The 22936-nt window shown below is 40.3% G+C and overlaps 1 protein-coding gene across 5 annotated transcripts in view; it reads left to right on the forward strand.

Moving 5' to 3' along the window:
• Positions 1-22936, forward strand: part of GUCY2C (guanylate cyclase 2C) — a 114748-nt gene that overhangs the window by 22355 nt on the left and 69457 nt on the right. For all 5 annotated transcript variants that reach the window (XM_027129542.1, XM_027129545.1, XM_027129544.1 and 2 more), the window contains exons 7-13: positions 439-556; positions 2617-2749; positions 7244-7329; positions 9679-9790; positions 16147-16228; positions 19525-19630; positions 22841-22903. In XM_027129542.1, coding sequence (XP_026985343.1) covers positions 439-556; positions 2617-2749; positions 7244-7329; positions 9679-9790; positions 16147-16228; positions 19525-19630; positions 22841-22903 — 700 coding nt within the window. The remainder of the gene's footprint in view (positions 1-438; positions 557-2616; positions 2750-7243; positions 7330-9678; positions 9791-16146; positions 16229-19524; positions 19631-22840; positions 22904-22936) is intronic.

The raw sequence follows: 22936 nt of genomic DNA on the forward strand, positions 1-22936 counted from the left end.
GTTAGAGAAAATGCTTAGTCTTTTCATGCTTATGTTTCACCATCTGGAAAGTAAATTTAATTCATAAAATTTCTCTCTATCCTATCCCTAAATCTCTAAAGTGTTATGAGCACTTAAGGAAAAGAAAGTTTCCAGGTATAAGCCAAGAGTCATTAAGCCTTGAAAAGAAGCTTATGTGCCCAGAGCCCCTAAGAAAGCTTCCTCAAATAAGTGTCTGTGTTCTGATCTTCCTTTCCATTTGTGTATGTTAACCGCAGCTGCCTAATTTCTGCTATTCAAGGTAGCAGGTGTAGAAGAAACTTATCTGGGAAAAGTAGAACATTTTGCAGGAAAAAGATGTTTTAAACTATTTCAAGCCTGCTGTATGAATTTTAGAAGCTCCATTTCTATTTTTGGAGGAATCTAATTTTCATGAGAAACTTGTACTTTTTATTCCAGTGACCACTACTTCATGGACAATGTTACAGCCCCCGACTATATGAAAAATGTTCTTGTTCTGACACTGCCTCCTGAAAATCCTGTCTCAAATAGCTCTTTCTCCAAGAATTTATCACTGGTAAGCTTCATATACATATATATATATATATATATTTTTTTTTTTTTTTTTTTGGCAAGGGTAAAGTATCATTCTTCCATTTGGGACCCCAATTCTAAAATAAGCAATTCGTTTTTTTTCACTTGTTCCAATTCACTCAACAAATGTTAACTGAGGCCAATAGCAGGATTCCTGCTACTAAAACTGTTACTATAGGTCACTGTGCTAGGCTCTAGATCAACACCACAGTGCACACTGCTGTAACATCAGAACAGAAATGACAGTGTGGGAAGATCAGAAGAAGCCCTGCTAACGTAGGGGAGGTAGAAATTAAACAATGAAAGATAAATGAAGTCCCCTACATCTTAAAGCAACTTTCTGCTGGCCCTGATATCACAGTTCTACCTCTAGAGATACATATTCCTAGGTTAAGACATTGTCCTTTTTTTTTTTAAATTAGGTTGGCCATTGTTCAGATTTGTCCAGGCGAGGCCTGGTTTATTCCTCTTATCCCAGCATCCCATCTGGTTTAGCATTTGTCCCAGAAAAAGAACCTCCAATTGGACATTAAATCCTTAATGTCTCAGGACTTCCCTGGTGGTCCAGTGGTAAAGAATCCGCCTTCCAATGCTGGGAACGCGGGTTTGATCCCTGGTCAGGGAACTAAAATCCCACATGCCGCGGGGCAACTAAGCCCACACGCCACAACTACTGAGCTCACATGCCTCAACTAGAGAGTCCGTGTGCCCACGTGCCACAAAAACTGCAGACAGAGCCCATGTGCTCTAGAGCCCACACGCCACAACTAGAGAGAGAAAGCCCGAATGCCACAACTAGAGAGAAGCCCACACGCCGCAAAGAAGACCAGACACAGTGGAAGAAAATAAAGAAATTTAAAAAAATATATTTTAAAAAATCATTAATGTCTCAATTAAATGCAAGACCCCTGCCTCTAATACCACTTTGGGTTTTATCAGTCACTGCACCTTAACGTGACTAAATTCATCGGATGTTTTCTGCCCTCAGACACAGTTGAGAGCAGGTTTGGAGAGGGAAGTGGAGGGGCAGTCTGTCCTGAGGACCCTGAACAACTTTGGGATGACAAGGCCCAAAGAGCAGTGAGGAAAGTTGGGGACCTTTGAGAGAATCACAGTTTTGCCTAGACTAGCAGTTCTAAGCCCTGTGTTTTGCAACCCTGCCAAAATTAGGGGCTGCAACCCCTTTGGGGGCTGGGTCTTAACTGATTCTTTTCATGTCATGAAAGGATGATTTCAGCAAAAGACACTGAAACCAATGAGAAGTGTTTTAGTTTTTCCTTTTTATATTTTCTAGCAAATATACTTCTGGGTCTAGTAGTATTCACATATCATTTGCACAGCTTCTAGGCTCTGGCAAAAGTCTGATTCTTCACAGGTGGGAGTTCCAAAGTGTCTGAGCCGACAGAACTCACGTGGTCTCGGGGGGGCACAGAACTTTTCATCCATAGCCCATCTCTGTGAAGACAACCACACAACTGTTGCAAAGGCAGAGGAGTTCTGACCCCCTTCTTACGTTTCCCAGGGCAGACCTTTGTGGCTTTAACTAACACCCAATCAGGACTATCTCCAAAGCAAATTCAATGGTATCACCCAATCAAAACTCTTCCCACCCCATCAGGATACTCAAAGGCAGTGGGGTTGTTTTTGTTGCTGTTCTCTTTTCCTCTTAAATGAAAGCGTTATTTCTATATAAAACCTTACAGGAATCGAAAATGCTGTATGTTGTCCTTCCTGGTCAAAGTAAAATATTTTCTCATCATGGGAAGGAGGAAGCACAGCTGCTTTTAGATACTTCCCTAAAGGCAGGGTATGCAGTTTATTGATCCCAAGAGAAGACAGAATTGTCACGTGGGGATGATAAAGAGCCCTGGTCCAAGAAAAGTTTTTCCAAAACTTCCTTTAATACCACCCCTACAATTCCCCTAATATTCCTTTACCTTTCCAGTTACCCTGCTGACCCCAAGAATGTGTTTCTCCAGGTTCAAGACCAGAATCTTTTTTTTTTTCTTGGAACTCATTTTAAGATTTTCCTTTCTCATTCAGACAAATGATTTCGCTGCTGCCTACTTTAATGGAGTCTTGCTCTTTGGACACATGTTGAAGATATTTCTTGAAAATGGAGAAGAAGTTACCACCCCTAAATTTGCTCATGCTTTCAGGAACGTCACTTTTGAAGGTACCGGTTTCCTAGGAGCAAACAACACTTACCTAACAGTTTCTAGAGGAATCTGATGAAATATGGGCCCTATGGGCAGACTTTGGGAAGCAAAGAGAGGGTGTGGCAATAAATGGATCAACAGCTAAATACCTTTTAACTTAATTGGAGGCAAACATAATTGCATAAACCTCGGGGATGCTATAATCTATAACTAGACCCCAGTTTATGCTTCAGAACTTGAGAATCTTTGGATATCAAAGAAAGAGCAGGTAGCTCAGGCCCGGTACTTATGAACAAGCTCATCACAGGGCATTTCGGGCAGTGATGTCCTGACTCTGCTTAGAGACCAGCAAGAAGAGAAGTAGCTGCAGTTTAATTTTCGTCCTTCCATATCTCCCTTTCTGTCCTTTCACCATTGAGTATGATGTTTGCTGTGGGTTTTTCATATATGGCTTTTATTATGTTGAGGTAGTTTCCTTCTGTTCCTAGTGTGCTGAGTGTTTTATCATGAAAGTATTGAATTTTGTAAAATGCTTTTTCTGCATCAATTCATATGATCGTGTGGTTTTTTTCTTCATTCTCTTGTAGTGTATTATATTGATTAATTTTTATATGTTGACCCATCCTTGCATTTCAGGAATTAATCTTATTTTGTCATGTTGTATTCTCCTTTGAATATGCTATTGAATTCTGTTTACAAATATTTTGCTGAGGATTTTTTAGATCAGTGTTCATAAGGGATATTGGTGTGTAGTTTTCTTTTCTTTTGGTGTCATGGTCTGGCTTTGGTATCAGAGTAATTCTGGCCTCATAGAATAAGTTAGGCAGTGTTTCTCTCTCTTCAGGTTTTTGGAAAAGTTTGAGAAGGATTGGTGTTAATTATTTTTTTAATGTTTGGTAGAATTCACTGGTAAAGTCATTAGGTTCAGGGCCCTTTCTTAGGGGGTAGAGGGTCTGGAGATTTTTGACTACTGATTCAGTCTCCTTACTAGTTATCGGTCTATTCAGATTTTCTGTTTCTTCATGGTTTTGTTTTGGTAGGTTTTGTGTTTCTAGAAATTTGTTCATTTCAACTAGGTTATCAAATTTTTTGGCATACAGTTGCTCATGGTACTGCCTTATATTCCTTTTTATTTCCTTAGAATTGGTTGTAATGTCTCCACTTTCGTTTATGATTTTAGTAATTCAAGTCTTCTCCTTTTTTCCTTATTCTATCTGGCTAAAGGTTTGTCAATTTTGTTGAACTTTTTGAAGAACCGACTTTTGGTTTCAATTGATTTCCTCAATTGATTTTCTATTCTGTATTTCATTTATCTCTGCTCTAATCTTTACAACTTCCTTCCTCTGCTAGCTTTGGGTTTAATTTGTTCTTCTTTAACTAGTTCCTTAAGTTGTAAAGTTAGGGTGTTGATTTGAGACCTTTGTTGTTTTTTAATGTAAGCATTTATAGTTATAAATTTCCCCTTAGCACTGCTTTCACTGTGTGTGCCCCTTAAGTTTTGGTGTGTTGTATTTTTATATTCATCTATCTCTAGGTCTTAAAATTTTTCCCTTGTAATTTCTTTTTTTTTTTTTTTGTAATTTCTTCTTTGATCCATTGATTAAGTGTGTGCTGTTTAATTTCCACAAATTGGCGAATTTTTCAGTTTTCCTTATGTTATTGATTTCTAACTTCAGCTCATTGTGGTCAGAGAAGATACTTTGTATGATATCTATCTTTTAAATTTTACTGAGACTTAATTTGTTGTTTAACATATGGTCTATTCTGGAAAATGTCCTACAGGCACTTGAGAAAAATGTGCATTCTGCTGTTGGGTAGAATGTTCTGTATTTGTCTCTTATATCTAGTTGGTTTATCATTTTGTTCAAGTCCTCTGTTTCCTTACTTATCTTCTGTCTTGTTATTCTATCCATTAGTGAAAGTGGAGAGTCCACTACACTGTCCATCTCTCTCTCTTTTTTTTTTTTGGCTGTGCTGGGTCTTTTTGCTGCGCACGGGCGTTCTCTAGTTGTGGCGAGCAGGGGCTACTCTTCGTTGCAGTGTGTGAGCTTCTCATTGTGGTGGCTTCTCTTGTTGTGGAGCACAGACTCTAGGCACGTGGACTCTAGAGTGCAGTTTTGGTAGTTGTGGTGCACGGACTTTGTTGCTCCACAGTGTGTGGTATCTTCCTGGACCAGGGCTCAAACCCATGTCCCCTGCAGTGGCAGGCGGATTCTTAACCACTGCGCCACCAGGGAAGCCCTGTTCATCTCTTAAGTCATGTAGAAAACAAAAAGTGGAGTACCACGTTGTTCTTACAATAACACTAGATTTTATAATTGCTTGTGTATTTACGTTTACTGAGATCTTCATTTCCTCACATGGCTTCAAGTTACTGTCTACTGTTCTTTCATTTTAACTTGCCGGACTCCCTTGAACATTTCTTGCAGGGCAGGTCTAGTGGTAGGTAACAAACCCTCTCAACTTCTATCTTAGAATGTCTTACTTTCCTTTCACTTTGAAGGACAGCTTTGTTGAATAAAGCGTTCTCGATTGACGGTTTTTTCTTTTAGCATTTTGAATATATCAGCCCACTGCCTTCTGGCCTTCAAAGTTTATAATGAGAAATCTGCTTATAAATCTTATTGAACATCTCTTATATGTGATGAATCACTTCTCTCTTGCTGCTTTCAAAATTCTATGTCTTTGGCTTTTGACAGTTTGATTATAATGTGCCTTGGCATGGATTTCTTTGAATTCATCCTACTTGGCATTTATTGAGCTTCTCGGATGTTTATATTCATGTGTTTCATCAAATTTTGGAAGTTTTCAGCCATTATTTTTTTAAATAGTCTCTTTACCCGTTTTTCTGTCTTCTCCTTCTGGGACTTCCACAATGCATGTATTGGTCTGCTTGCTGGTGCCCCACAGGTCCCTTACACTCTGTTCACTTCTTTTCAATCCTTTTTATTTCTGTTCCTCAGATTTGATAATTTCCATTGTCCTATATTCAAGTTCACTGATTCTTTCTTCTGCATGCTTAAATATGCCTTTGATCCCTCTAGTGAATTTTTTATTTCAGTTACTGTACTTTTCAGTTCCAGAATTTCTCTCTGGTTTCTTTTTTAGGTTTTCTACCTTTTTATTACTATTTACATTTTGTTCATACATCATTTTCTTGACTTTATCCATGCCTTTCTTTAGTTCTTTGAGCATCTTTAAGACAGTTGTTTTAGAGCCTTTGTCTAGTAGATCCACCATCAGGTCTTTTTCAGGGATAATTTCCATTGGTTTTTTTTTTTTTTTTTTCTCTTATTTTGAATGAACCATACTTTCCTGTTTCTTTGTATGCTTTGTGTTTTTTGTTGAAAGCTGGACATTTGAATCTAATAATCAGTAATCCTGGAAATCACATGGGGAATGGGGAATTTTCTCATTCCCCAGGGTTTGCTGTTTTTTGGTTTTCCTTTTTGTTTTTATTGTTGTAGACTATCTCTGCCGAGGATCAGCCTGAGGTGTAAACTTAAGGTCTTCTCAGGTCTTTTCTGAGCCTCTGCCTTCCCCTGGGCATGTGTAGTAGCTTTCTAATTTCCCCCATATATGCAGTTGCTTGAATATTCTAGTCTTCAATGTCTGTCTCTCAAAGGGGAAAAAGAGAAAAACGAAGGGGGATTGAGGGGAGCACCAACCCTTTACATCCCTTGGCAGTCATAATCAGCAGAGGGGGAAGGGCTTCAACAATGGGGGAGGTGCAGCGGCAGTGGCTGCCACCATTTTGCCTGCACCTCTGTGAACCTGCTAGCTGTACCTATAACCTGGAACAAGTTAGTAATATTTCTGACCTCAGACTTCTCATCAATAAAATGGAGATAGTAACAGCTTCTATGTCATGGTATTTGGGGAAGAATAAAATGATAAATGCATATAAAGCACTTAGCAAGAGCCTGGTCTAGTAAACACAAAATAAGTATTAGCTGTTATGTTGAACCATGTGAAATTGCTGATATTTCATCAATTTTTTTCTTTTACCTAAACAGCCATTTCATAGGCTCATCCTATATGGCTATCATTTCATAGTTGAGAAAACTGAGACTCAAATAACTTAACTTTTTCAACTTAACTTTTTCAATGTGTTCAGCTCATACATGGTAGTGAAGGGATTTTGACCTTTTTTACAGTCTAAGTTAGATTATGGAGTGACAAACACTGTGCCACTAGTTTAGTCAATACTCTCAACAAAAACTTGTCACTAATAATCAGGAGAAGTCTACTGACTGATTACATTTAGTGTCACCATTCTCAATGCAATGAAAAAGAATTTTCCTTCTAACTAAATAACATCTCTTATAAAAATATCCTTCAGAGATCTCAGGGCCAAGAACCAATCCAGATGCCCTCAGATTGCATCATTAAGGTCAATTTTTCAGTAAAATAGAGCAATTTGAATCTATTTTATACCCTCTGTCAGGATGTAACTGGTCGTCAGTCAAGAAGTCAACAATGGCCTCTAACTCTTTCTGCTTTTGCCCTAGGGCGTGTGGGTCCAGTGACTTTGGATGACTGTGGGGATATTGACAATACTATGTTGCTTCTGTACACCTCTGTGGACACCAACAAAGTATGTCTGACTTCTTATCGGCAACTTGGGGTTAAGTGACTAGGTGAGGAGGGTTCTCCTGGAAGGTAAATATTGGGCTGGCCAAAAGGTTTTCTGTAACTAAGATCTTACAGAAAAACCGAACAAACTTTTTGGCCAACCCAATACTAGCAAAGGAATTAGAGAAGTTATGTTTAGAATCTAGAGGTTAGTTTATTTCAGATTTATGATTATGCCCCCCTTGGGGCCGTATTCCTTAAACATTTTCTCCCATAGAACTTCTTATTCAGAATATCCACTCTATTTACTGTATAAAAAATACCCACCCAGAAAACACTGGTATAAAGACCAGACTGTTGATGGGATACCAATGAGAAGGTGATGTTTTTTTCCTAAGAATTGTTTATTCATTTCCACAACTAAAAATTTGAATGAAGCATTACCTCTTCTCTCTCCTTCTGAAGTCTCATGAAAATCATTAATTGTGTAATCCCTCTGGCACATACAAACAGCCTTCTAATGTTATGCTTTGTGTTCACACACTATATATACATAGTACATATCTATCTATAGATAGGTATTTACACACCTACATATGTGCTTTATATTCACACACACTATATATAATACATATCTATCTATCTATAAATAGATAGATAGACATATTCACACACCTACACAGTAGGTTCTTTGAAGAAAGGGGTGGATCTCATTTCTCCACGTCTCCTGTGCTTAGCTTCTTATCTGGCACATAGGTGACGGCTGCTAAGTGTTTAATTTAAAAACAAAAATACCTGCCTTTATGTCACCCAGAGTTGTGCCCATCATGAACTAGAAGCCACTGTTCTAACCAACCAAATGGTAGGTAGAAACCTTTTCTTCTTTAAGAAGTTAGGTCCTGACATAACCAGGAATCTACTAGCAAAAGTTTTTCATTTTTTCATGTAATTTTCCAATATGAGCATTCTGACATCCCTAACCCATATATTGAGTGTATGTATTGACCCAGCTTTGTAAAAGACAACTATAATGCGAAATGTGGAAAGCAAGAGAAAAGATGCTCAGATTGAGAAAGTTAAACTAGAAGTTCGGGGCGGGGGGTAGCAGCATTTCAGAAAAGTAAAGCATCGTTTTTAGTTACATTGTTTTACTTATACTGAACCTTTACTACAATGCTGTATTTGGCATCATACCATGGGAATACCTTAAAATGCAATCTGCTCGATACTTCAGTTTCTAGTAGTAACTACTGAGGTAACTACATGCCCCTCTAAGTTATTTGCACCTGGGATGATGGCTTTGCCTCCCTTGGAGAGAGGCAGATACCTGCGGTGAGATTCTATGTCAGCCTTATGATTGCTCTTCAAAATGAAAAATGTGGTTCTGTGCACTTGCTGTCTCCACAGGCAAGTCTAGTTGAACTTTTCAATAATCTAATGCCATCAGTTGTGCTGTATGATATGTATCTATGGGGAAACCAGGGGTTAATTCTCAAAACATAGGGCTATAGATAAGTTATTCCATAACCAGAGTAGGTCTCAGTAGAGATATAATCTACCAGCCCCTAATATATAGGATATTTTCTATCCTCAATATATGCAAGTTTATATTCTGTTTTCAAGTTAAGAGTATAATTTTGAGAATGTAAAGTTTTGTCAGAATGTCTTGAGGGAGCAGTGGCGAATTTAGAAGGATGAACATTTTCCAGATGCCTCTTACAAAACTGACTCAATATATGCAGCAGTAATTTAAGGGTATATTAATATTTCCATTGACAGATTACTTGAAAAAGAAACCTTTTATCTTGGAAACCTAGTGAGTGCCGTGTCTAAGAAAGTACATTAGAGTGTAGGGCTAGAAGAGATTCAAAAATTATGTAATTGACAGAACTTAAGAAATGTAGAATTCTCTAGGAGCCCCTTGACGTGTATAAATATGGATAATGGATGTTGGCTATGGTGCATTTTCTCAAGACATCATTTTTAGTAGCAACTTAATATTGTGGAAAACACTGCTGCCTCCCTTGTCATGTGACTTGGAGCTAGCCATTTAATTTTTCTTGCTTCTATTTTAACATGAGTAAAATGAAAGACTTGAACTAGAAAGACCCAAAGAATCTCTGCTGGGCAGGTGTAGCATATGGTCATAAAGAAACAGAAAACTAATCGGCCCACATGGAGCTTAAATCCATGTTCATGATGAGAACCAAGTAGATCCTGACTAGGTCCTGGCTGGTAACATTTACCTTGTTTCACTGAGAAACATTGCTATGAAATTCAAATGTCATTGGGCAGCACGGCTAATCTCATCAGAAGTCATTCTAAAATGTCTTTTTCTGTTCATCCTTCTTCTTTTCATGCCCCGACACAGTACAAGGTTCTTTTGACCTATGACACCCGCATAAACCAGACTAACCCGGTGGATAAGAGGCCCACATTCATCTGGAAGAACCACAAACTTCCTAAAGATAGACCAGGCAAGGGTAAGATATCCTTCATGAAGCTTCTTTTCCTGAAATTGTCTTTTTGGTAAGGAGAGTAAATTCTGTGGTTTATGAAATTAGCCTGTGTTTTTTGTTTTGTTTTGCTTATTGTCTGTATTAGATTTGCCAGGTTTGTAAACATGGACTTTACGTCTCTGTCCAATGAATAATATTACAGTTCTGATAAAACACTGAAGATATCCCATTCTAATTTAGCTATAACTGTCTTTAAGATAGGGTGTCTTTAATAGGGTGTCCTACCTACCCCTTGACGTAAATTTTCCTATAGAAAACTAGGTTTGGCAATTGGCAAAATGAACACAGAGACGCATAGTCTCACTCCATTTACATTTTACTGAAGGAAACTCATGGAATGTATATTTCAGCAAGGAATACTCGATGGCATTAGGCTGAGGGTGGTAAGTGAGCGTGGCCTCTGAAGTCTCCCCCGTTTCCTCAGAGGACACATACTTGGGTCATAATGACGGTCACCTTCCTACCTGAGATGAGGTCCCATCATGTCATGAAAGCCCTAACACAGCTAGGGCTTCACCCATGCAACTTGCCATGCAACTGTATAACACTGACTGTCACTGGACAGGGCCAGCTGAGTGTCTCATGGGCAACAAGGTCTCAGGACACTCTGCCCATGGCTGTCTTGGCCAAGGCTTTCCACAATGAATAGTAAGTAATTCCATATTACTAATCAATTTTTAGGAAAAAAGTTTAAATTTGAACAAATATTTATGCCCAAAGATGCAAAAGAAAAAAAAAAGGTGGAAACATTATTAATAAAATGACTTAGAAAACTACAATGTATTCAGAAGTGGGGCAACATGCAACCAATTAAAAATAATTATTTACAAAGAATTTTAAATGACATTGGAAGTTATGAGTAAAGTAATACAGCTTTTTTATTTAATGAAAGTCTAACTTTGCAAAACAATGTATAGAAATAAGACTGCAGAAAAGTATGCTAAAATGTCAATAGTCGTAGCCTCCGAGTAACAGTATCCTAGATTTTCTTTTTGCTTTTTTATATATTTCTTAATTTTCTAAATTTTCCATAATGACTCTATTAATTTACCATTTTTAAAAAATATTAAAAATTATAAACTAGAAATACTTCTATCCTAGCCCTGCTCTACAGCCAGAAACTCTGGCTGAAAGGTTGATCTGGCTGAAGAGAAGAGTTCTGATTAAATGGGCTTGTTCACATTATAGCTGTAACTATGTTTCTAGTTCTTGTGTTCCATGAGTCAAATTTGGTTAAAAATGAATCCTGTGTTTTTAGTCAATAGACATGAGGCAGTTGACTGAAGCAAAGAGAGAGGTAGGAAGTAGGGATCCCATTCTTCTAAATGATTTACTGTCATCATGGCTTTTTAAAGTTGATTTGTTTTCTTTAGCAAGCTTTTTTTTTTCTTTTTAATTATCTCTAGAACCATCTTCAAGCTTCCTAGATTCAAGCCAAACTTGAATATATCTCTTTTCTCACAGGCTTCTGCAACTCTATGCTTCTTTCTTTTGTAATTTTTTGAGTTAAAATTATTTTTCCTTTTCCTTAGTTATAGCCCTCAGTGACAGAGTTGGGTTGTATTTTTAATATATTTCTTTAAAAGTTTTTAGATATTTTGGTTATTTAACAGAAAGTCTGTACTGTGTAAAATAATGAACTTCTCAAAACATGATATTTGAGAGAGTTCTCATTATTTACCTAAACGAGATCCCATTAAATATTTACATTACATACCACAGGGACGTTGCCTCATCCTGGGCAACTTTACTTCATCCTCAGTTAACTAGAAAATTCAGTTAGCCAGAGCTTTTCATTCTTTAACTGTTACATTTAGTTTCAGACTTTACAAATTAAGTAACTCAGTCTTTCAAATAGTATACAAATAAGATAGTCATGCCCGGTCTTTCATCTGTGTACACAACTGCCAACTAAGTAACAGAACGTTTCATCAGGAGATTTCTACCATCACTGTCTTTTCATTCATCCAACAAATATTTACTTAATGCCAGACAATGTTCTAAGCACCTGGGATGCAGCAGTGTACAACGCAGGTCTGGTTCCTGTTCCGCACCCAGGCCTTCCTCAGCTGCCTCCTGGGTTCCAATGACATCCATCTGTCTTCCTGCTCAGCCCCACCTCCTGCCCACCTCAAACCCAACCACCACTGCCACCAGAGGGATAGCGCAAATCCAGTCGCATTACCCAACTGCTCTAACCCTTCGATCGGCAGCTCCACTTTGTCTTCAGAGTCCAAATGACTTGTTATAGCACGGAATGTCCCTGATCTCCCCACGTCTCCAGCCTTCTTTTTCATCTTACCTGAAATCTCTTCCCCACTCTCTCAACTTCCTCCTACTTCCTTAAAGAAAGGGTCTTGCAGCTTCATGCTCCTGGGTCTTTATTGATGCTACTCCCTCTGACTAAAATCTGTCCCACACACCCCCATAGAACTAGTAAACAACCACTCATCCTCAGTGTGTAACTTGGATTTCACCTTTCCTAAGCTTTTTCCTAGCATCTCAGGAGGTTATTGGTCTTGCCCTCATTACACCGGACTTCTAGCATATTACTTATATCTCATTTATTTGTTTACACCATACACCGTGTAAGTGTAGGGTCCATTCTTTACTCAAATACGGTGCCTTGAAAGGAAGGAAAGAAGGAAGAAATGAAGGAAGGAAATAAAGGGAGGAAGGAAAGTGAGGAATGAAAGACAGTATAACTATGAATATGCTGCTATTCAGTACTAATCTAGACAGTGTTAATTTCAGTCCACTTACTCTCTAACTATGAGTATCTTCCTCTGTTAAGTCAGGAGATTTGTTAACTGATCTCAAAGTTCTTTCCAACGATCATGTTCTATGACCTTGGGGTTATAAAACTCAATCTGCATTCACCGTCTATCTAGTTAAATAGGCTGTGATAACCACAGTAGCCACCAGAGGGCAGCAGAAACTTAACCTTAGAACTAATGTGATACGGTGATTTACAAGTATGTTGAATTAAAAATTACTATATTTAAATAGTATGTAGTATATTTAAATATCATAATTATATTTCATGCAATGTGATGTTCATACTAGGGAAGAATTGAGAGGGGCTAAGGACTCAGCAGATATTCCCTCCAACTTATGCTGTAGTCTGGAGGCTGGGTAATTTTAGTAGACTGATGAGTAGAATTGTCTGCACTGTTGAAATTGTATTCCTCGTACTCACTGTTGTTTTTTATGTGGGGTTGGGGTTATAAGAGTGGTGGTGATGGGAATGGAAGTGGTGATTGTAGTAATAAACGGAATTCACCAAAGTCAAATATGCCCACAATGCAGCTCCGCCTCCAAGGGAATAATTTATTTCTGCGCTAACGAGAATAGAAATCCAGGGCTCACATTTTCACTGTTAAATTTTCCCCTTAGCAGAAAACAAGATAACAAGCAGAGGCAAAGTTATAAGTTAGCAAAGCATAACTCCTTCCAATTCATCCCTTATAGAAAGATGCTGCAGTATGAACCTTACTAAACCCTCTACCTCAGAAAAAAAAAATGGTTAGCTCATTAGAAGGACATAATGTGATGAAACAAAAATGGCTCAAAAATACATGTGACATGTAAGCTAAGTGTAATAGCACAAGAGATTTTTTTTTATGTGAATTTATTTACATATATTATTTGGGCATTTTTCTTTGCCTCTTCTCAGAGAGTGAGATGAGCAGGGCCAAGTTTTTATTCAATTATTTATTTATTCAGTAATTTTTTATTGATACGTGACCAGGTACCAGGTCTGGTGCTGTGTGCTAAAGGTATCAGGATGAGCAGACAGAACACCGGCCATGCCCTCAAGGGTCTATGTTATGGTGCCATGAGAGAGAATACAGTGTGAGGTGTTGAGGTGCCACTTGAATAAGATCTGGCCACTCATCATTCCAGGGACACCTTCATTAATTATATTTTTATTGTATAAAAATTCATGCACGTGATTTTAAAAGCCAAGAGTAGAAATATTCATAATGGAAAGAGTGTACCTGGTCCCACCTCTGTGCACCCCTGGTCTTGCAGTCCCTTCTGCTTCGTTTTTTTTCATATTTTTAAATAATATGCATATATTTTTTGCTTTGTAAGCTTTAGATGTTATCTATTTATTTCTTGTATTGATAAATGAAGATATAGTTCATTTTCACTAGCCCTACTTTTCTCTAAGCTTTCTCAATATAGTTATATCTTTTTGTCAATACATTTATTGGTGCCTTGTAATTTTAATTAATTTTGCATAAGCTTCGAGTTCTATCAAGTATATATAAAAGTTCTTGCTTCCCAGCTTTGTAAGATGAAGACGTTAGTGTCACTTTCCTTTCTTCTACCTCCTTCCCACCTCCCAGATTCTCCTGTATTTTGCTTTAATTTGTCTGGGCTGATAATATTTTTTTGGTAGCCATATGAAGCCCTCTGTCATTTACCTATCAGTTGAAAATTACTAAATATTTTCATTGTTATTATTATTTTTATAAAGTTAGATAGCATGGCAGGATAACATTTCTTTCTGTATAACTCCAATGTCTCTCCTTTGTGACACACACACACACACAAATGGATTTTTTAAATTCCAAATTCTCAAACTATTTTACTTCGTTTTATTTTTAGATGCGCCTTCCTTGATCATACTTCCCTAGAGTTTCTGATTGGGTCTCTCTTATTTATGCTATAAAGAAAAAAAACCTGTCTCCTTCACCATATTGCTATTACCTTCCAGCTTCTTACACACTATCTGTTGCTTGGAATCCATTCCATTTCTTCTTCTTGAACCCTCTAACTTCCTATTCTAATAGGGATCTGCTGAGGCATGTTTGAGCAACGACTTTCTTGTACAGTTGTTGTTTCTTTTTTAATTGATTTTTGGCTGCATTGGGTCTTCATTGCTGTGCATGGCTTTCTCTAGTTGTGGCGAGCGAGCCGTGACTACTCTTCTCTGCAGTGCGAGGGCTTCTCATTGCAGTGGCTTGTCTTGTTGCAGAGCTCAGGCTGTAGAGCGTAGGCTCAGTAGTTGTGGCGCACGGGCTTAGTTGCTCCACGGCATGTGGGGTCTTCCCCTGCATTGGCAGGCAGATTCTTAACCACCGTGCCACCAGGGAAACCCTCTTGTACAGTTTTATTATTGTTGTTGTCCTTCTTAATCTAGGCTTTGTCCTCTGCACACTCAGAGTCTGCTTCAGTGCTTCGTTGGGTTGGATCCACGTTTTCCTGAATTCCACTGACTCTTCTGCGAGTCTTTCAAATTCCTCCTTCTACACAGCTTCACCTACATGCTAATAAATCACATTCCTTACGTACTTCATGGACTTCCCTCAGTGACCCGGTTGAGCTTGGAAAGGACCAGTGGGCAACACTGTCATGTACTGTTCACTCCACACTGTCCTACTTTTCCTCCGATGTGTTCTCTGTATTGAAAAACAGTTGTCTATTTCTTCCTCTGCGAATCCTCCTTAGGTATATTGGTATCAAAGGCATCAGATAGTCTTCCCACCAAAATTATTTGTGTGCCAGAAACTATTTTATGTCCTTGTAACATTTGATGATTCCCGTAAGAAACGAGATGTCTAAACTATAAGGGTAGATGAAATTAAGCCACTTTGGAGCACATTCCAGACAGTTTTCCTCATAGACCAAGGAGGCAGGATCTGTATTACCAATGAAGAGATTAATAAAAGACAGATATCTTTTTTTAATTTAATTTTTATTTTATACTGGAGTATAGTTGATTTACAGTGTTGTGTTAGTTTCAGGTATACAGCAAAGTGCTTCAATTATGCATATACCTATATCCATTCTTTTTCAGATTCTTTTCCCATAGAGGTTATTAAGAGAATATTGAGTAGAGTTCCCTGTGCTATACAGTAGGCCCTTGTTGATTATCTATTTTATATACAGTAGTGTGTATATGTTCATCCTAAACTTCTAATTAATTTATCCCTCCCTCCCACTTTTCTCCTTTGGTGACCGTAAGTTTGTTTTTACATTTGTTTGTTTTTAAGTCTGTTTTAAGTTTGTTTTTACTTAAGCTTGTTTGGAAGTCTGTTTTAAGTTTGTTTGTTTTTAAGCTTGTTTGCTTGTTTTGAAGTCTGTGAGTCTGTTTCTGTTTTGTAAATAAGTTCGTTTGTATCATTCTTTTAGATTCCACATATAAGTGATATCGTATGATGTTTGTCTTTCTCTAAAAGACGGATGGCTTAAAAGGTCTCTCCTTCTCCCCATCCTCAAGTTATATTACAACTAGGATCTTGTGGGGTGTGTGCATTGTCTTTTCAAAGGTCCTTACTGGTGCGTTTTCACCGTCTTCTCTGCCCCAGGCCCTCAAATGCTGCTGGTCGCTGTCTTCACTCTCACGGCGGCAGTGGCCCTGCTCCTGCTCGGCGCCCTCCTGGTGCTCAGGTACCTTGCAGCCCCTCTAACCTGCTGTGCTCCCCACTCAGAGAGGGAAGGGGGCGAGAGGGAGAAGGCACGTCTGTGGATGCTAGTATACATTCACAAGAAGCTCTCTGGACAGAGCTAAGATCATGAAGGCGTTCAGCATCAAAGACTCCATCAAGGGCAGAATATTACTCAGTGGATGGATTAGAGCTTTGCCCTCAGAGACGTTTGAACTCAAATCCCAGTTCTGGGCTTTACCGGTCGTGTGGTGTTAACCATATTATTAGCAACTTAAACATGTTACTGGGCTTCCCTGGTGGCGCAGTGGTTGAGAGTCCGCCTGCCGATGCAGGGGACGCGGGTTCATGCCCCGGTCCGGGAAGATCCCACGTGCCATGGAGCGGCTGGGCCCATGAGCCATGGCCGCTGAGCCTGCGCGTCCGGAGCCTGTGCTCCACAACGGGAGAGGCCACGGCGGTGAGAGGCCCGCGAACCGCAAAAAAAAAAAATGTTACTCAGCTTCAGTATCCTCATCTGAACTCTTGTGAGGAGTTGAAATAAGGTCCGTATCGTGACCATATACCAGGCATTCTACAGGTAGAAATAGCTATTTCTGCTGTTTTATTAGTATATTGTGGGCAATTTCAGAGTCTCTATATTACATACTTTCAGGCCGGAAGAGGCTTTAGAAATCATCCATTCCAAACCTCCTGCTTTAGCCTGAGGAAAGAGAGACCCAGAAAGCCAAATGGCTTGTCTGGAATCACATCACCAGGTAGTGTGTTGGGCCAAAGGTAGAAGTCAGTCCTTCTGACCATCAGTTCCATGATTGCTCTACTCAGCTTGGACATATGAAGAGCCTAGTGCAGTGCCAGAGACATAGTCTGTATACTCAGAAATATTTCTTGAATATATAAATGAATGAGTGAGTCCCACACTACCTCCTAATCTGTGTGTGTTAAACACACAAAACTTTCTATCCCATTAGAGTATCAGGATCATTCCCATTTCTTAACTAAACCAGACAAGTTTTTCTCTATGTATCACACGCTTTGGTCTGTGTGTCACTGTACCTTCTCATGATGAGAGTCCAGTCTGTTGCATGTCAGTTAAAGATTTCTGCAGGAAAGTGGGTAGATTGTTCTCTTCAGTCTAAAGGCAGAGCTTGACTCCTGTGACTCTGTATTACCAAGAAATGTAAGAGATGATTTACAGTGTATGGTGACCATTTAGTTGAAGGTAAGAGGAAACCAAAATTTGAGGAGAGTAAAGGCAGCCAACAGCAGGGCCACAGATGTGGCTATTGTCCCTCAGACACCAAGTCCAAATGGGCGTCAGCTTAAGATAGGATGAATCGCAAAGTAAGAAACAGTAACAGGTGGAAACAGGCATTTTCCGTTTTCTCTAAGCAGGGAAGGCAGAGATAGGGCTTCCTAATGGCGAGAGCAATACTGTGTCCATGAGGAGATATGGAAGACAGATGTTATTCTTATAGTTTTCCATTCCAACAGCTATGCAAGAAAAGTAGTGAATGATTTATAGCATCCTCTAATTCAGTATGAATGGCAGTTGGCTCTGTGGAGTCCCAGGAGTCTTCCGCAGTGCAGAGATGAGAGTCTGGGAGCCTTCAAGGCCCTAATAGTCACGCCACTTGCCACCAGGTCTTAGGACCGAAATCTTTGGCCAATAATATACTATTTTATATGTATCTAATAGAGGGGTAGTCAGAGTTAGATGGAAGCATAGGAAGAGAATAATCATTTCTGCTTAGGGGACATTCACAACGTCATCATCAATGACCTTGAGACGGTGAGTAGGAGTCTGTCAAATGAGCACAAGCAAAGATAAACTCAGGGACAAATAGGCCAATGGAAAAGAATACAGATTCTAGAATCTGACACGAGCAAGCGTGAGAACTTGGCATATGATGGGAACATTATGAGTCAGTTGGGAAATGATATTGGAACAGTAGGCTCTCAACATGAAAAAAATGAAATGAAAGCCCTACCTGAAACAATACACAAAGATAAATTTCATTCTATATGGATTGTAAATGGATTACAGACCTAAATGTGAGAAAGCAAACTCAGAAGAAATTAATAGAAAATGACTTTATGTCTCAAGTAGGAAAATACTTCTCATTCAAGATAAAAAAGAAAAGTCAAAGAGAAAATAATATAACCATGACCTTAACAAAATCAAAACTTTTTATACAGCAAAGCTCAATAAAGCAATAAACCAGAAGAAGGCATTTGCAACGCATCAAAGGACAAAAGATTTGTTTTGCAGAATTTATAAGGAACTCGTGTAAATAAATAAGGCAAAGACAATGCAATAGAAAAAATGGGCAAAATTATGAATAGGCAACTCTATAAAATAGCTAGAAAATATTTGAAAAGATATTTAATCTCTCTAATAATCAAGAAAATGAAATACAAAGCAACAAACACCATTTCACATACATCCTAAGGGTTAAAAAAAGTTAAACAATGCCAAATGTTGTTAAGAATACGGAGGAAACGGGAATTTTCACAGTGAGAGGGCAAATTGGTGCAATCGCTTTGGGAAACAATTTGGCAATGTCTGTAAAGTTGTGAGTGTGCATTCCTATAACCCAAGAATGCTGCTTTGTCTATACTATCTGGGGCTAACAATCACAAATTCTTGACATTTTGAATGTTGGGTTACATGTTGTTACATTTTTCTCTGTGCTTTTCTATTTTCTTAATGGATTTTTTAAAAGGCACGTATGCCGAAGAGGAACTGGCTTATTTGGGAATCTGATGTATCCTCTGTTTTCGCCTCACGCTTTCTGTGACATCAGTTGAATTTTTTTTTTTTTTTTTTTTTTTGCTGTACGCGGACCTCTCACTGTTGTGGCCTCTCCCGTTGCGGAGCGCAGGCTCAGCGGCCATGGCTCACGGGCCCAGCCGCTCCGCGGCATGTGGGATCTTCCCGGACTGGGACACGAACTCGTGTCCCCTGCATCGGCAGGCGGACTCTCAACCACTGCACCACCAGGGAAGCCCAGTTCAAATTTTTTATTATAATAAAGGGTTGCCTTAGTGAAGGATCTGAGAAAGTGAAATGAAAAAGAAAAAAAAAGAAAGAGTACAGAAGACCATCAGAAATCCTTACAGGTCCACAAAAGGTCAGCACTCACCAGTTTGGAGAACATGGAGTCACACCATTGGGCCAGCTGTACTCACCGCGTATCCACCTGAGGGCATCATAGCTCTAGATTTCTCCTAGTGTTCAGAAACCGAATGGCATGAATACTAATAAAAACCTATTGGCTGATTCTATTCCTTTCACAGAAAATATAAGAGAGACTATGCACTTCGACAGAAAAAGTGGTTCCACATTCCTCCCGAAAATATCTTTCCCCTGGAGTCCAGTGAGACCAACCATGTTAGCCTAAAGGTAAGGTTTCCCTTACCTGGTGAATGCAAGGGCTGGTGCGACTTGCCAGGGATTTGACAAGACTTTGGTACGTGGTATGAAATGTTCCAGGCCAGGATCATTTGTTTCAGAATCCAAGACTTAGATGTTTTCTAACTCAGCTTCCTGTCTTTCCCTTGGCTCTTCATTGCACTAAATGTCAGCTACCTGAACCAATGAACACTTCGGTGGAGGCTGAGATACGGTGTGTTACTCATTCTTTGCATCTGACCCAGAAGAGAAATGCACAGAGTGAGAATTTTTTATGGAAGGGATACGGAAATGGGTAGAGCATTTGAGCTCCTCTAAACCTCGGGGAGCTACTCTGCTTATACTGAGGACGTGTGACTTACTTGCTCGTTGCTGACAAGAGAGGTCTCTGCTGATATTTGCCCACATTCTCCCTCAGCCAGGAAATCTCAGCAGCAGCCCTGTGATAACTGCTCCCATCCGCTGAGGTTGATGTGGGACCTAAGTGGTCTTACCTGCTCCCCACAGGGACCTCATGAGATGAACTTTACCATCATAATTTTGCTGATGAGGAAATTGAAGGGCAAAGGGTTGAGAAGCAGGGCAGGGTCACACACAGCTAGGGAGTCAGATTGCTACAAATGGTAACAGCTAACATTTCCTGAGCACTTGTTATGTGCCAGAGGCATTGACCCGTTTCATCGTTCCCGAGCACTTTGAGGCAACAGGGCTAGAAATTCAGGAGCGTGGCCACAGCGTGAACCCAGTCTGTGTAACCGTGAAGACCACGATCCTAACATTCACCATACACCACAGCCTTATCAGAGGTTTTATACCGAAGCATACTAAGAGGAGATGGAGTTCCAGAACCTCCACGTGAAGGAGTGAGCAGGGTCCCTCAGAGCAGGGCCAAGCCAACAGGATCGTGTGACCTGGGGTGCCTCCCTGCCTAGAATCAGCAAAAGTAAAATTGCTTCACGGGTCAGGTTTGTGCTTGGAGCCTCTCCGCCAGCTCCTGGCATTCCACCCCAAGTCCTGCACACTGCACTCTGGTGCCTCAGGTCCCCTCACGGCTGTGCAAGGACTGGGTCTTCCCATCCTCCAGAAGTGCGCCACGCTCGAAAGTGATGCTCCTGTTACATCCTGAACCACAAAAATAAAGGTGCTGTTGGCAAAGGCCAGGGACTTGCCTGGCAGTCCAGTGGTTAGGACTCCGAGCTTCCACTGCAAGGGGCACGGGTTCGAACCTTGGTCAGGGAACTAAGATCCCGCATGCTGTGCAGTGTGGCCAAAAAGTTAACCAACTAACTCACCAAATAAATATTTCTAAAATTAAAAAAAAAAGACCAATCTGTCTCAGGCAAGTGTCAGGATGAAATCGATCTTGTGGCCATTCACAGTAAAATGTAAACAATCGTCAGATTATTGGATTTTCAAAGAGAGAATTTATTGACCTGAATGACTTACCAGCAGTACCCTGGGAAGGGGAGAGGAGACCTTTAGAAGGAGTGAGTGGTCCCCTGCCTCTGGTGTGACACGAGGGTGGGCTCCCACGTGGTTCACCTCTGCCACGTCCAGCCACGGCTCCCCTCCTCACAAGCCTCCCCCACTGCCTCAAAACCCCAATATTGCACTTTGTTCTTTGGGGTTAGGCCTAAAACATTGTGTCTCTGCACGTTTTCTTAAAATATAAATACTCCTAGGAGTATACCCCATCTACCCCTTGTCAGGCATGACATAATTTTTATGAGTTAATTCATCAGTTGGCTAAGGAATAGGTCTTGGGGACAGTAACCAAGAAGGAGGAAGGTTAAAAGTGATTCAGAGCATTGGGGAGTCGCTGTCACTCTGAGGTGCAGCCCAGCTAGGGAGCAGGCGGCTGGGAATTGGCCTTCCGTCAGCAAAGTCAGCAAGAGGGGAAAATGCCACACAACCAGACAGGCGGTGGTTCGAGCTCTGGATAAGGAAGCAAGACTAAGGGGCGAGATGATGAAGAAAGCATCCCGGGCTAGAAGAGAGAGGGTCAGAAAACCAAGGCAGCCAGAGGGAGAGAAGTCAGCAAAGCCCCAGGGGAGAGCAACAGACAGAAGAAAATGGTAAAGATGCAGAGGACTCATTTGAGGATAAAACGCCTGTGCTTGCAAGAAAATGTCACAAAGTTTATCTCGGTTGATTCCCAGGTATCCCTGAGTTAGGATTGCCCAGATAAGGAAGGGACTGAGGCTCAAAATGGTTTAAAGGACGTATCGAGGCCTGAGGGGGTGAAAAGAATACTAGACAAGAAGTCATGCTTGGGTTCCATGTGTTCTTAGGCCACGTGTGGTATCATGCAACCCTTTTGTACCTCATGTATAAAATGAGAAACAGGAGAAGGGGAGACAAGTGGCATTTATTTATCTGCAGTGTGCTGGGCATCATGCTTGGAATTGGATATAACTTACTTCACTCACATTTTCAAAATGTCCCTATGAGCTAAGTTTTAACAAATATAATACACAGGTTTTTATGAGAATCAAGTGGAAAGATGCAAGAGTTCTCAATCTTTTTTCTGCCTTTAGACTGGCAGACCAAGAGCCATGCTAGCCTGCAGGTGCGTGCGTGTGTGTGTGTGCGTGTGTGTGTGTGTGTGTGTGTGTGTGTTACGTTTCGTTCCATATTTAACTTTTTAAAACATTAATTACCAAATACAAACATCTTGGAATGGCACAGAAAATCCATATTACAAGCTTCTTTTGACAAATCAGATGATCTGGCAACTCCAGGCTGAACCCGGAGCTGATGAGGCTGTCCTCTGAAGCCCCAGCACAGCGTCCTCACTTGCGTTGCTACTTGGGCATTTACGCATGAGTTCGCAACTCAGATGCACAGCGTGCTCCCCTAAGAGCGTCTGTCTGGAGCTACAGGCAATGGCTCCCAATAGATGGGGGAGCTGAGAGAGAAGGAAGCAAAGGAAATCGCTGGCTGAAATAAGCGACAGGAGGAAGGGAGGGAAACCCAGGGTTAAGCTGGCGGATACTTGGAAGGAAGATACCCTTGGAGGGAGAGCGTGAGAATGATAGGGAACGCAAGTCAATTATGACAGTTTTTCTGAGCCCGCCCAGAGTGCTGTGAGCAACTACAACAGATACAGCCCACCCGCAGAGCCTCTCAGCCTTCACTGGCAGGGGGTGGGGGGAGAGTAGATATGGAGCTTCTGGAATAATTGGCCTTTCCTTGTGCCAGATCGATGACGACAAGAGACGTGATACAATCCAGAGACTACGACAGTGCAAGTACGACAAAAAGGTGACTCTAGTCTCCTCTGCTCTTCTGAACCCT

The sequence above is a fragment of the Aethalodelphis obliquidens genome, unplaced genomic scaffold (assembly GCF_003676395.1).
Source record: "Aethalodelphis obliquidens isolate GAN/ISIS:26980383/991018 unplaced genomic scaffold, ASM367639v1 scaffold36, whole genome shotgun sequence".
In the NCBI taxonomy this organism is placed as follows: domain Eukaryota; kingdom Metazoa; phylum Chordata; class Mammalia; order Artiodactyla; family Delphinidae; genus Aethalodelphis; species Aethalodelphis obliquidens.